Source organism: Elaeis guineensis, chromosome 6 (assembly GCF_000442705.2).
Source record: "Elaeis guineensis isolate ETL-2024a chromosome 6, EG11, whole genome shotgun sequence".
Classification (NCBI taxonomy): Eukaryota; Viridiplantae; Streptophyta; class Magnoliopsida; order Arecales; family Arecaceae; genus Elaeis; species Elaeis guineensis.
The window spans coordinates 4216334-4229952 of NC_025998.2; the positions used below are offsets into that span (position 1 = coordinate 4216334).

At 37.2% G+C, this 13619-nt stretch overlaps 1 protein-coding gene across 3 annotated transcripts; it reads left to right on the plus strand.

The window, feature by feature from the left end:
* The first annotated feature begins 5452 nt into the window (after positions 1-5452).
* On the plus strand, positions 5453-13619 carry LOC105047578 (long chain acyl-CoA synthetase 4). 3 transcript variants are annotated; one of them, XM_010926555.3, is made up of 14 exons: positions 5454-5830; positions 6197-6260; positions 6359-6448; positions 7117-7173; positions 7470-7518; positions 7799-7875; positions 9190-9229; positions 9317-9411; positions 10858-11025; positions 11227-11337; positions 11407-11494; positions 12459-12525; positions 12865-12940; positions 13051-13619. In XM_010926555.3, the coding sequence occupies exons 1-14, from the start codon at positions 5688-5690 to the stop codon at positions 13174-13176; spliced, it is 1251 nt and encodes a 416-aa protein (XP_010924857.3). In that variant the 5' UTR covers positions 5454-5687; the 3' UTR covers positions 13177-13619. The 3 variants fall into 3 exon arrangements, with proteins under 3 accessions (XP_073115060.1, XP_073115061.1, XP_010924857.3); XM_073258959.1 differs by lacking the exon at positions 12865-12940 and having other exon boundaries at positions 5453-5830; positions 13051-13168; XM_073258960.1 differs by lacking the exons at positions 12865-12940; positions 13051-13619 and having other exon boundaries at positions 5453-5830; positions 12459-12526.

Genomic DNA, 13619 nt, shown 5'->3' on the forward strand with positions numbered 1-13619 from the left:
ACATAAATAAGTAGATACATTTATATACATATACACTCACAAACATTTGCATTTGTATGTGTATCTTGGAAATAGTTTGCAAGTACTTTGTTAAGACAATGCATCAACCATGGTATTAGAAAAAATTAATTCTAATCTATTGATAAAAGTTAGCACTATCTCTCTCATATTAGTGAATGCATCACTATTGTATCACTGGTCTAAGTTAAGAGCGTCGGATATTCTTGTGATAGGGGTATGGTTTTTATATATCTTCTTTACGTTAGTAAATAACATAGTAGACATGCTTGTTAGAATTGAGGTGCGACAACATTTTTGGTGGAGATCATTGCTAAAATCTTTAATGTTTATATATATATATTTTTTCGCTAAACTGTATCATCCTTATCATTTGTCAGAAACAATTAAACTCAACCATTATAAACTAAATTAGTATGTTTGTCTCTGTTAATTTGTTGCAGCCGTTATTATAACGGAGAAATCTAAAATTCACCAAGGTGCATTTGAGGCCCAATAACCCATCAACAACAAATTAATCAGTGCAATAAAGAAGTTCATAAACAATTAGCAATCTGTGAGCGCAGCAGGTTAACCAAAAACTGTATAGATAATAGCCAACCACCAACCTTTCTAATTGCCTCCATAAATGTCTCACTGAATTCCTTCAGATGTTAGCATGACTATTTAGGCTCCTCCTCCTCTATGCCTGCTCTGGTGGCGCACCTCCATCAAAGTCCAACTACTATCGTGTATGGAGTAAAAAATAGGAAAAATAAAGCATTGATATAGTTGGGTAGAACCAAAAAGAATAACCCAGCACCCATCCAGCTCACAAACAACAGACTACAAAATCCCAAGCAATGCGTTAACCAACACAAGCGACTATATTATTAAATTCTAAAAAACTAATAACATAGTCAACATAAAATAGTTATAAGTCCATGGATCATTTAATCAAGGTACAACTGATCCAAAGTAACTGAACTGAAGCACAAGGTTATTCGTTCACCAAGACCCTTCTAAAATTCAGATACCAAAGATAGGGACTCACCTCTTACCGAAAAAAGAAGAAAGGGACTCACCAACTGCAATGTGGGTCTGCTAACATATTCCTCTGCAGGCCACGAGTGTTTTCGACGTAGAAAAAGACGGACACTCACCATCCTTAACCCCCTTTTAAAATCAAGACAAAGGACAAAATTTTCCACCAAGACCACGACTACACAACTCCATGGAGGAAAAAAAATTTTTTTTTTCCTCCAAATTGGTAAAATTTCCAGCAGGCCCGGATGGATCAAAATGGATCAAAGAACATCACTAGACGCATCAAATATTATCAAATCTCCAGCCAACTCAATCTCCAAAACTTCTTCTCCGCTCCAAGAACTTTCTCAGCATCATTTACGGCCCTGAGCAAAGGCGAAATTTCAGCAAATTCACAATCTACTGAACCCTTTCAATGATGCCAATCATCAAATCACCTACGGAACTCTACAAAAACCATTGTGCTATGGATAGGAAAATTCTTTCCTCGAATAAAGCCGATGCGCAGGAAAGATGAGCCTGATTCGACTTTGATGATCACCGATCCAACCTGATATGATATTTGCCGGCCAGAGAAAATAACAAACTATCTCTCCAGATAAGATAAAAGATTATAAGTATATCATGCTCAATAAGACAAGGCTAACCACTTGATTCTTCTCCTCCTCATGGCACCTCAGCTTCTGCCTATAAAGAGATCCACAGGGAACCCCCAAGGCATGGAAAAACTTCTCTCACAAAATGCTCACCCCTTTCCATCTATTCCAACGATCTGATTTGAGCATCGGAGGATCTCTACTAGAGCCAACTTTAATTAGAGACTTATCTTACAAGTCCTGCCGTCACTGAATTGCAGTCGCCGCCCAGCTCCCGCCAACCTGATCTAGAACAAATTTCTGCCGCAACACATTAGATTTCTTGAGGTTGGTAGATCACCAAGATCCTCCGGGATGCATCAAATTCTGAGATAGAACTATCGATCAAACGCAAAAAGAAAAAATCTCAAAGAAAATGCCCTATTCTGGCTCCAAAGATCAAGGGAAGCACTGAATCGATCTAGATGCCCTCGATCGCCTTGAAAGCCCCTAGATCATTCCAAGCCATGCTGAAACCCTAAATCTCCTGCCTGGTTGTTTGTGGGGTGACAAAGAAAACGACATGGCTTGATATTGTCCTTCCATGAGAATGAATAAGGTCAGTATCTACTGTTCTTGAACTCCCCAACTTGAGGGATGATGCCGAGAATGCCACGTGGATGAATGTACTTCTGCATGCGAAGTAAGCCTAGTTGTTTATGGGGCGATGAAGAAAATGATGCGGCCCGATATCATCCTTCCACAGAAACGAATAAGGTCAGTCTCTCTACTGTTCTTAAACTCCCCAGCCTGAAAGATGACGCAGAAAATGCCACATGGATGAATGCACTTCGGCACATGAAGTAGCAGATGGAGGCCTCTATATTATTGCGACATGACAGACGGTGGCTCTGTCAACATAGAGACCTCCATTTTAAGCATGCTCAGGATCAAAAAAAATTTAATAGATAAATATCAGAGGTTTCATTATTTGAACAGGTATTTCTTAGTCCTTTTTAAATGTTACTATTTTTATAACTTTTGATCTTCATTGATGTTTGGACTATGGAATACTGAACAACTAGTTTCCTTAACTTTCACCCATATTTCGACGCTAATATTACCGATGAGATTGAGCTAATGTTGCTGTTATGGTTAGATTTCATTTTTCATGTCTACATTTCATATGCTTATTTTTTGATTGCAAAGGGAGGAGACTCACCCTGATTATATTTATTGATATAGGTAGAACAGTTGTACAAAGATATTGGTTTTAGCAAAGATGGTTTCACCAGTGATACCCTGTTGAAAGACCTGAAATGGTTTAAAGTTTACAGAAACAGAAAACAGAAGGCATAATTTTCAGATCTATAATGGAGCATAGCAGATTTTACTAAGGTTAGGGCACAGTTGAGAGTATCAGTTGGAACTTGCCTTCAAATCTCTATACTGCTGTTGTGTCACCTTGTCTGTTTAGTTTATCTATTCACCAGTGTTCTAATTAATTTCTTAATTTTGTTTATGTTCGGTCACTCAATATCAGGATCTGATATTGCACGTCTTCTTATCGCCTTGCAGCCACATTGGTGATGTATGTGATGACGTTGCTACCCCTCAATGTCTCCATAGCCGTCCACATCTTTAGAGTGTCTTTGATGTCTTCTGTGAGCTTAATGGGTGCCTTAGCTTCCTTCTTGAAAATTCGTCGGTTCCTTTCAAACCAAATATTCCAAATTATTGCAGAAGTTAGACCAGGCCATTCTGTTCGTTGCTTCATTCCTTGTGTTCCTTTCTCGTTTAGGACCCAAACTTCTTCTGTGCTGCCAATTGTTATTGGTAATTCTGCTATGTCGCAAAAGAAATTCCAAACCATCCTGGCAAAGATGCAATCTACAAAGATATGTATTGCCGTTTCTTCTCCACATCTACAAAGAATGAACTCCGAAGATTCCTCTCACTTTTGCTTTGTTAGATTGTCTGCCGTTAATATTTTGTTTTGATACACTAGCCAATTGAATATTCAAATTTTTAGAGGTACGTAGCAGCAACTTCCAATTAATCTTTGCAAAATGTTCAATGATCCCTCCTTTTGAAAAAAACCGGTAGGCATTCTTCACAGAAAATATCTTGTTTGTGGCCCAGTTCCACTCAATTTTATCTTTTTTCGTATTCAAATGAATATCCAGCAAGTAATGGAGACGTCTTCTTGAAATGACCATATTTCCTAAATTTCTTTCAGGGTGCATGCTAACTGCTTCCACTGATGCCTCTGGTTTGTTATTTAGAAAGAATTCTAGTGGATATGTCGAATATAGTGGGCTGTCTATGTGCCATTTATCCCTCCATAATGATATTTCTGTTCCATTGCCCAACCGAAAACTGATGCTCTGAAAAAACCATTTTTTGCAGCTTCATCACGTCTCGCCATGATTGGGATGCATGTCCGATGTTGTTTTTACTGTTGAGGGATTTTGTTTGCAGTATAAATCATGTACAATCTTCCTCCACAGCCTTTGCTTGTCTGTGGTATAAATCATGGCGTTTTGTTACAGTACTTCATTAATATTATTTTATTATAAAAAATATTTAAGGCATTACACTATCATCATTTTTTATATTTTATTTTTTAAAAAATAAATTTTAACTATTTTTTAATTTTTCTTCTACTTCTTCTTCGTTGCTTCTCTTGGCCGTCGCCCATTGCCCACGCTCCCGACAGCCGCACATCGCCCCCCATCCTCCTCTTCTACTCATCTCCTCGCCGCCGCTTGCCCCCTCTGATGGCACCATCTGCAATTTTTTCGTGTCCATCTCATTTCTTGGCGCCACCCGCAGCACCTCTGCGTCTCTCTGCCCATAGGGATGTCAATAAAATGGAATTGGTGCGGATATTGAAAAATTGAAATCAAAATTGAATGATTTTTGGAATGAAAAATTATAATTATCACCGGCAAAAAATGCAAAACCAAAACAGAAACTGAAGAATCTTTTAATTTTTTTTTATTTTAAAATGTTGATATATAAATAATTAAATTAAAAAAATCATGCATAATTTTCATAATATAATTCAATAAATATAAAAGATATGAAGAATATCAAATATCAAGTATGTTGAGCCTCGGTTAAGGCTTCATTTTCGATGTCAGGTGCGGTTTGCATCGTCAAATCATCAAGATTATCATTGAAACTGGATAATTTTAAATTTTTAAATCCCTCATGAAAACTAGCTCTATTTAATTTCGATTAAAATCATCTTTAATTTGAGAATAGAATATTCAGAAAGTTGAGAAGATTTGTATGGAGTGGCCCAAGATGCATGTAGGAGCAAGATCCAAATGCACTCCTTTTCCATTTTTGTCCGGGCGCAACAAAAAGAAGACTATGCCCGAAAGGATACGCACGTTGCTTTGCATTCTCCAAAACGACCAAAGGATATCGTCACATCATGTCGTCTCATTCTGAACCAGGATGCAGAACTAGAACACAGAAGCGCGTCTTTCTGCGAGCGGACGGTCGGTCAGCGGCACCACCTGATTCTAAATCTTATCCCGGGTACCTAGTCTTGAAAAGCTCGCAGGCAAATTTTATACGCCTATCCGGAAGTGACATCGAACCGTCCGAGAGGGTCGTTCGTGGCCCGATCCCTTTTGCTGCCGCTCCCCTAAACATCCACGGATCCGCACGTGTTCCCAAGATGCGCCCGCGGCGTACTCATGTGGCCCGATCTGTTTTGCTGCATCAGTCCTGGAACATCCACGCGTCCGCACATGTTCCGCCGATGCGTGACCCACCCGATTACCCAGATGCGTGACCCACCCGATTACCATCCAAAGGCGCAACGAAGCCGCTGATCTCCAAGAGAAACGTTAACCGGAGAAAGACGGCGGGCGGAGGGGAACGAGGGAACGCAGTTAAGAGAGGTGGAGAGTACCCCACCCTACTGTGTCGGTGCTCCCATCGGATGCGTCACCAGTTTATTTAAGAGCAAGAAGGTCCCATACATAAGCGCAAGAGGGTCCGTAGTCCTCCTGGATACCGGTAGGTGGGAAGAGGTGTTGCTCGGCGGAGATGAGGTATCTTATAGAGGTGGAGAAGGGAAGGGAGGCCGCCGACGGCCGGCCCTCCGTTGGCTCTACCTACCGGAGCGTCTTTGCCAAGGACGGCTTCCCGCCGCCCGTTCCCGGCCTCGACTGTTGCTGGGATGTCTTCCGGTATTTTAGCAACTATCGTAGTTTATATTCTTTTTTTTTTTTTTTTTTCTTTTATCCTTCGAAGTCTCTACCTTAATTTCGTCTCCGATGGTCATAAATCTTGCTGATCAAGAACCCCGATTCTTCTGTTTTCTTTCTTTTGTTGTCGATTTTTTTGTCGGATCTTGTTTTTTTTCTTGTTCCTCCTCTGTTTCTCTGGAACGGTTCCATCTTTTTTGAGCAGTTCTTCTTGTAAACAGTTTATATTAAACAAATTCTTTAAATTGTTGATGCTGCGGTCATCAGATCAGGATTTTTTCAAGTCAAATCTTGTCGTTCTTTGTTTTCCCTCTTTTTCTGAACAATATGTTGCAATCTGTGACTCAGTATGAGTGTCGAGAGGTTCCCTGACAACCCAATGCTCGGCCGTCGTGAAATTGTTGATGGGAAGGTGAGTCATCCCTTGATGTTATCATTAATGCTCGATATTTATTTCTTTTTGACTTTTTGTTCGATTGATTCCCTTGTATCCTCTTTTTTTTTTTTCAGCCCGGTAAATATGTCTGGATGACCTACAAAGAAGTATATGACATCGTGACGAAAGTAGGGGCTTCGATACGGAGTCTTGGAGTTGAGCAGGTAAAACTAAGATGCATGTTGTTTAGTTCAGTGGATGTTTAGTTAGGTGTCCAGAACATAGATATTATGATCTTTTAAAAACATAAACGATTTGAACGAGCACATGGGTTGGTTTGTTTTCATGCTTGACCAAAAATCATGCTGCTTTCCCCGTTGGCCGTTCAGGAAAGGAATTATGTGTTATTTGATATTCCAATTTATCTGGGACATGGATGGGGTTATGTATGCAGGGAACGTAGAGTGATGGAATATTGGGATTATTGTTTGTCACCTAATGTGAAATTTCAGCCATAAATTAATACTGGTGAAATTCCCTCTTTATGTATCTGAGATATTGAGACTTCAATTATGTTCATAGTATGGTTGAGAAAAAGTTATCTACCCTTTCCGGTCATTAAATCTTCATGTCCACACCCCCCGCATTGTATTTTTCCTGAGTTCTAAAGTTTTTGTGGTGTCAACCTATTTTTATGTTTAAAGTTCACTGATTTAGTCCAATAGTGAAATTCTGAGTCTTTGCAAATCCCAGGAGTGGACCGACTAACTGGGTATTTCTTTTTTTTGCTTTCATTTCAACAGTTGTCAAAGATATCAGTAAAAACATGTTTGTGTTGATCAATTCTGGAATTAATCAGTTGATCTTTTTTTTTTTTTTTGCTCCTTGACAGGGTGGCCGTTGTGGTATCTATGGTTCTAACTGTCCTGAGTGGGTCATCAGTATGGAGGTACAATGTACTTTACATTCATTCCTCTTATTCTAAAGCTTTTTAAGAAAGCCTTGGATCCTTTTAATTTAACCACCAATACCGAACATCAGGCTTCATGTTCGTTAACCATTATTTTGCAAAAAAAATAATATTTCTATTGAATCTTGAGTATTTTAATTGCCATTTCAACAAATGAATTAATTCTGTGTCCCTTTGTAGTTTTTGTTGTAAACAGAAATATTCCTTATTTCCTTACATGTGTTGTAGTGATTACTTTTTTTTTTTTCCCTTATGTATCTGTATGGCCTCTGCAGGCTTGCAATGCTCATGGGATCTATTGTGTTCCCTTATATGATACTCTTGGTATGTAGCCGTCTCTTTCTTTAGTTGATTTTTCGTTAATATACTAAAACAATTATTTTGAAAACATAATTACATCCAGCCAACATGATTCAGCAATTTTGTGATGAGGTTGCATGCACTTCTTCTTGTGACAGGATGCATGCTAACCAGTCACAATAGTTTAAGTGCCTTTTACCCTGGATTATGACAGTGGGCGGGAACTAGTTATAGAATCTAAATTCATGCAATCTTTTCGTGATTAATGCTGTACACCAGCTCGTGTTGCTTGTCTTGGCTGTAGGTGCTGGAGCAGTAGAATTCATTTTATGTCATGCAGAGGTTCGGATTGCTTTTGCAGAAGAGAAAAAGATTGGAGAGGTAACCTATGTTCAAAGTTTGGTTATGAAATGTCAGCTTTGCATGCATCACTTAGATAATAATATTCTTTTGACTGAGGAATTTTGGATTATAACTACTCTGGGAACACAAAAATATGCATACTGATAGTCAGAATGGTACAATGAAATCCTTAACATAACATGGAAGCATATTGGGCTAAGGCATTTTAACTCTGGTTTAAATTGTCAGTTTCATTTACCCTGAATCCATACAAGTATCACTAGTCTCATAACTATCATCTATATGACCCTTACAGCTGTATCTGAGTGCTCTATTTGGGACTGGTTATCAGTTTGACGCTGAGCATTTTGCCTGTGTATGAACATTGACACAGTTCCCGATATCTAAACTTGTCATCTTCCTTATTTATTTAGACATTTTCCAAGTTTTGTATGATTCGAAGATTTGCTCCCTAGTTGGGTAAACTCAAGTTTTGTGGCCTCCCTCTGCCTCAAGTTTCATGTCAGGCCCTTCTCTTATTTAAACTTCGGTAACACAGAATTTTGTATACAAAAAAGTTGGAATAGTACAAAGAAGTCCATAACTTTGAACTTTGAAGCATATTGGCCTAAGGCATTTTAACTCTGGTTAAAATGATCAGTGTAATTTACCTTGAATCCATATAAATAACACTAGTCTCATAACTATTGTCTATACCAGCCTTCCACCTGTATCTGAGTGCTCTATTTGGGATTGGTTTTCAGTTTGACACCGACCATTTTATATGTCTCTCAACATTAACACCATTCCCAATATTTGACCTTGTCATTATCCTTATTCATTTAGACATTTTCCAAGTTTGGGATGTTTCAAAGAGTTGCACCCTAGCTGAATAAACTCAATTTTTGACTTATAAGGTAGGTGTCCCTGTGCCTAAGGTTTCATGACAGACCCCTCTCTAATCTAAACTTCTTTGCTAGGATTCTGGCCCCATTTTACTGGCTAGTGGTTGTTAAAATCTACTCAATTTTTTGATTGAACCTCATCATTGACTTCTTCTTCATAGTTAACCTCATTTAAATTGAAAAGGTTTAGATCATAACAATGAAGATATCTATGGATGCATATTCACAGTCACTGTTCATTTACAAAACAGTTCTCGTGGAATTTGTAGGGGAATAATTAATTCACATTGTTGAAAACTTGACTTTATCAATGGTTTGTCTTGTACTGGATTTGCTGGAAGTTAAAAAAACCGGCATTTGATTTTATCTATTATATTGCACAGTTTTATTTTTATAGTGTATATTGATGTTCTTTTACCAATTTTTGGTGAATGATTCAATTTGCCAGGTGTTGAAAACCCTTCCTCGTTCATCAAAATTCTTAAAAAGTAAGTTCTTGTAATTTCTCTACATTTCAACTTTAGTGGTTTCTGCATTCCTTTATGCTATGTTTATACAATCATTTCACATTGCAGCAATTGTGAGTTTTGGCAAGGTTACCCCTGAACAAAGAGATGAGGTTGAAAAGTCTGGTTTGGCTATATATTCGTGGGATGAATTTTTGCTCTTGGTAGGCTGTTTTCATTGTTAAGATTCCTTACATGTTGTGAATGATTCTTGGGATCTGGAAAGTACCTTACTTTTAGTTCTTGTGTGAAATATTTAGTATTTGCATCAATTATGATATGTCCATCTTGCCATTCTGCTCAGCATCCAGTTACTAATGTAAAATTACACAAGGAGCTTAGCTATTTTTTTGCACATGTATGCATGCTAATAGCTTTAACTATTAAAAGAAAAAAAATCAGCACTCAGAAAAGTAAATCTTTGGAAGAACCTCCTTGTGAATAAAATCAAATGGATAATTACTGTGGCTTCTTTTTATGTCAGAATAAAATATCTTTTTCTCTATATAAGTTATGTGTTTATGACTGTTAATCTTTTATATACAGATAGTCACAGTATGATGTTTGACTAGAGTGAACCTTAGTACATTATTAAACAACCTTATCTAATCCTGAATGACTACATTTTTCCACCTATATTGAAATATGGTGACAGGTTATTCATAATAAAGCCGTGAAAAGAGTGACAGAGACAAGCAAAGGTAACAGGATGATCAGTAGAATTTGTTGCTCAGTGCTGAACTACGAATAGTGAGATTTAACTAGAACTTATTGCTAGGAAATACAGGATGAGAATCCTATTCATGTACATGTTTTTATTTTCAGACACATTCAGCAACTGCTCATATTTTTTCCTTCTTATGCTGTAGGAAACATCAAGAATTTAATGAATATAACTGGTTAGGGGGATTTTGAGGGAATTAGAGAAGCAGCTGGTCATTGCAAGATAGAAAATTGAACAAAATTGGTCGAGGAGGTGGAACATGATGTTTCTAAAAAAGATGGGAAGAAAGAAGAAACATGATGAATATCAGACACTGGACTATGACTATTGATATTTATGTGCCTTTAGCTGTGTTGTGCTGTATCAATTTTTAACTTCTCATGTGAAATTAATGACTCTTTTGGCAATAAATGTTTTATTTTTTTGGTGTTTACAATTTTGTGTGGTATGTATATTGCAGATGATGCTTATTAACACTCATGACTTATTCTCTGGATCATTCCTCTTTTGTTTCTTTATCATTTATCATATTCTAACATGTAGGACATGGTAGTAATACAGGCGTATCTCCGCCATTGGTTTTGGATACTCTAGTTGCATCCTAATCATAAATATACTCATGTTTCACTTGGCAGTATTGATATATATAAAATGAAATGTGCAATTAACCTTTTTTATGTGTTGTGTAACAAGTGGATCCGCCTTGCTAAACAAAACTGTCTGTGTTTTCTGTCCAGTTTCATTTGCCCAAAATGTACATCAACTTTTTTTTTTTTGGTTTTATTGAAGTCTGTTCTTTTCACTATTATTCAAGAAGACATTCATCATGGAACTCTAGAAATTTCTTTCTTTCTTTTTCTTTAAACTTTGGTGTTGTTATGTACAGGGAAGTAATCAAAAATATGATATTCCAACGAAGAAGAAAACTGATATATGTACTATAATGTACACCAGTGGAACAACTGGTGATCCTAAGGGTGTGATGATTTCGAATGATAGCATTGTGACTCTTATTGCTGGTGTTGATAGGCTGCTTTATAGTGTGAATGAACAGGTAAGTCCATTTTTCCTTGTTTTTGTTACCAAGTTGTTTTGGTGGAAGTCCTTGTACAAGTGAAACCCCAAGCTGGGTGGCCTTTTTCATATCTTGTTTTTACCGATTACTGACAAGTTACTGTTATGGTACTTGATATATTATTGGTTTAACATCTCTTCCCTCCTAAATTTGGCTTGCTTGATTTTGCAATTATTTCAGTTGCATGAACGTGATGTTTATTTATCTTATCTACCCCTTGCACATATCTTTGACCGAGTGATTGAAGAGTTGTTCATCTTCCATGGGGCCTCAATTGGATTTTGGCGTGGGGTGAGCCATTTAACATAAGATATCATTCTTATCTAATTAGAACACCTTAGTTACAGGTTTTATTTTCAGGATGCCAAACTGTTAGTTGAAGACATTGGGGTATTAAAGCCAACTATCTTCTGTGCTGTTCCACGAGTCTTGGATCGCATTTATTCAGGTAGCATTTGCATTGGAAGTATTTGAGCCTGTTGCAGTTTGTCTATGTGCTAACCTAATAATATTCTTAATTAAATTCTTATGCACATTGTAATATTTGTTTCAACTTTTATCATAAAATGATATGACTCTCATGCATATTCCATAGCTTCTTGCCATGTTACCTGTGCATTTTGACATGCCTGACACTTAAACATGGATATTGGCATGACTGCAGGACATGGTTCCATAAGAGAAGATTTAAAAGGATACAATGCTTAGCCTCAAATCCACACCTGACACATGAATCAAAGTCCATGTAACATAGGCTTCTTGACCAATCTATATGTCAAAATGTAGTTCAAGTGAAGTGTACTTTTAAGTGTTTGGAATAGTGAAATCCTTAGACTAGAGAAGACAACCATTTTAAACCTTCCCAGGCCACAGATTGAAACCCTGCCAAGCAAATCTATTTGGCCTTGGCTGCTGATTTGGTGGCCAGTCAATCATCCATTGATGGACATTGGTGTGGGTCTGCATGCAGCAGCTTCAGCCAATATATGGCCGGTCCAATAGCCAAGGATAAGGAGCTAGAGAGATTTAAAAGGATAAGTTAACTCTTTCGCTTGTGATGATCCTATTTATCAAGCCTAAGAGAGTTGGTGATTGTAGGTGTTTTTGCGCAAACCACAAGATTTAATAGGGTTAGCACACAAAATTAAAGTATTAAAGTTTAGGGTCATGCAATAACATAATGCTCTTTACTTATGTAATAGACCAGATTTGCTTATCTTTCCTAGTTCAAGCTGCTCACCCCTATCAGAACCAACATATTGCAGCAACGTCATGGGAACATTGCATGTTTATTCTAGTAGGTTTCTCCATTTTTCTGTGTTGGCACGTAGTTTAAGTAGCTATTGCCTTTACATTTTCTAGATATGGATATTCATCCTTCTTGTAAGAGATCCTATTGTACCATTTCTCAGGACTACAAGCGAAGATTTCTGCAGGAGGTTTCCTGAAGAGCATGTTATTTAATCTTGCTTACAAATAGTAAGTTTTCTTCAATTTCTGGTTTCCAAATCATGATATTTTACTCTATTATGATATATGCATATGTATAACATTCACTTTATGTTTTTATTGCACACTTTTACCTTCTTCCTGCTGTATTTCTCCAAAGTTTGTTGCATCAAGTATCTTCTTGCTCCTTTTTCCCCTTTGTTTTATGGCAATGGGTCTATGTTTCATGGGACATTTGTTTCTTGAGAGGTTATTACATGTAACATGTCATAAAGCTGCAAGTCAGTGCTGTACATTTTTAAGTTTATCGGCTTAATTTGTCTCTTCATTGCTGACGTCAATATTCATGCACGAGTTGGGATTTCGCAGCAAATTTTATAACATGACGAAAGGAAGTAAGCATGAGGAGGCAGCTGCAATTTTTGATAAAATAGTTTTTAATAAGGTGATTTAAGAAAATTAGAAGCATATTTACTTCAAAATCTGTATGTTCTGCACGGTGGTCCTTTTATGCCCCTTCTCTTCTTTGTAATTTTGGATCCCTAATCTATTTAGGTAAAAGATGGACTTGGCGGGAGAGTACGGCTTATTTTATCTGGAGCAGCTCCTCTAGCTATCCATGTGGAAGAATTTTTAAGGGTGGTGACATGTGCCCATGTTCTACAAGGCTATGGTATATGACTTTTGCAGAATTAACTATTTTCCTGTATTCATAACAGAAATTAGAAAATGGTTGTTTAACCTTTTCATCACTGAATTGTAGTGAGATGACTTTACAAGCGGCAAGATAGATGTCTGCTCCTTAAATTAACTTTATTCTGTCACTTGAGAATTATCTTGTTCTGCCTTTGCATTGACTGCTCCTCTTTAACATGTACTGGAAAGCAAATTTCTTAGATGTTTGAGTTTTTTTATTGTGTATTTGACCAACATAAAGTTTTGGCCTTCCAGTGTGTATGTGTTTTTTAGCTGTTGCGCTAGCCAGTTATCTGTATTCTTTACCTTTCTTACCCAAAATATAATAACTTAAATCTCATGCTAAATGCCCAGAGCCTTGAGTCATATTTTGGTAAATTAAACATCTTATTGTCTGATTTTCATCTAGATTTCGCTTAAAAATTTTA

Coding starts and splice junctions, on each gene's coding strand:
- LOC105047578 (XM_010926555.3), top strand. CDS start 5,688: ATGAGGTATCTTATAGAGGTGGAGAAGGGAAGGGAGGCCGCCGACGGC. Junction 6,449..7,116: donor GGAGTCTTGGAGTTGAGCAG/GTAAAACTAAGA, acceptor GCTCCTTGACAG/GGTGGCCGTTGTGGTATCTA. Junction 11,495..12,458: donor CTTGGATCGCATTTATTCAG/GTAGCATTTGCA, acceptor ACCATTTCTCAG/GACTACAAGCGAAGATTTCT.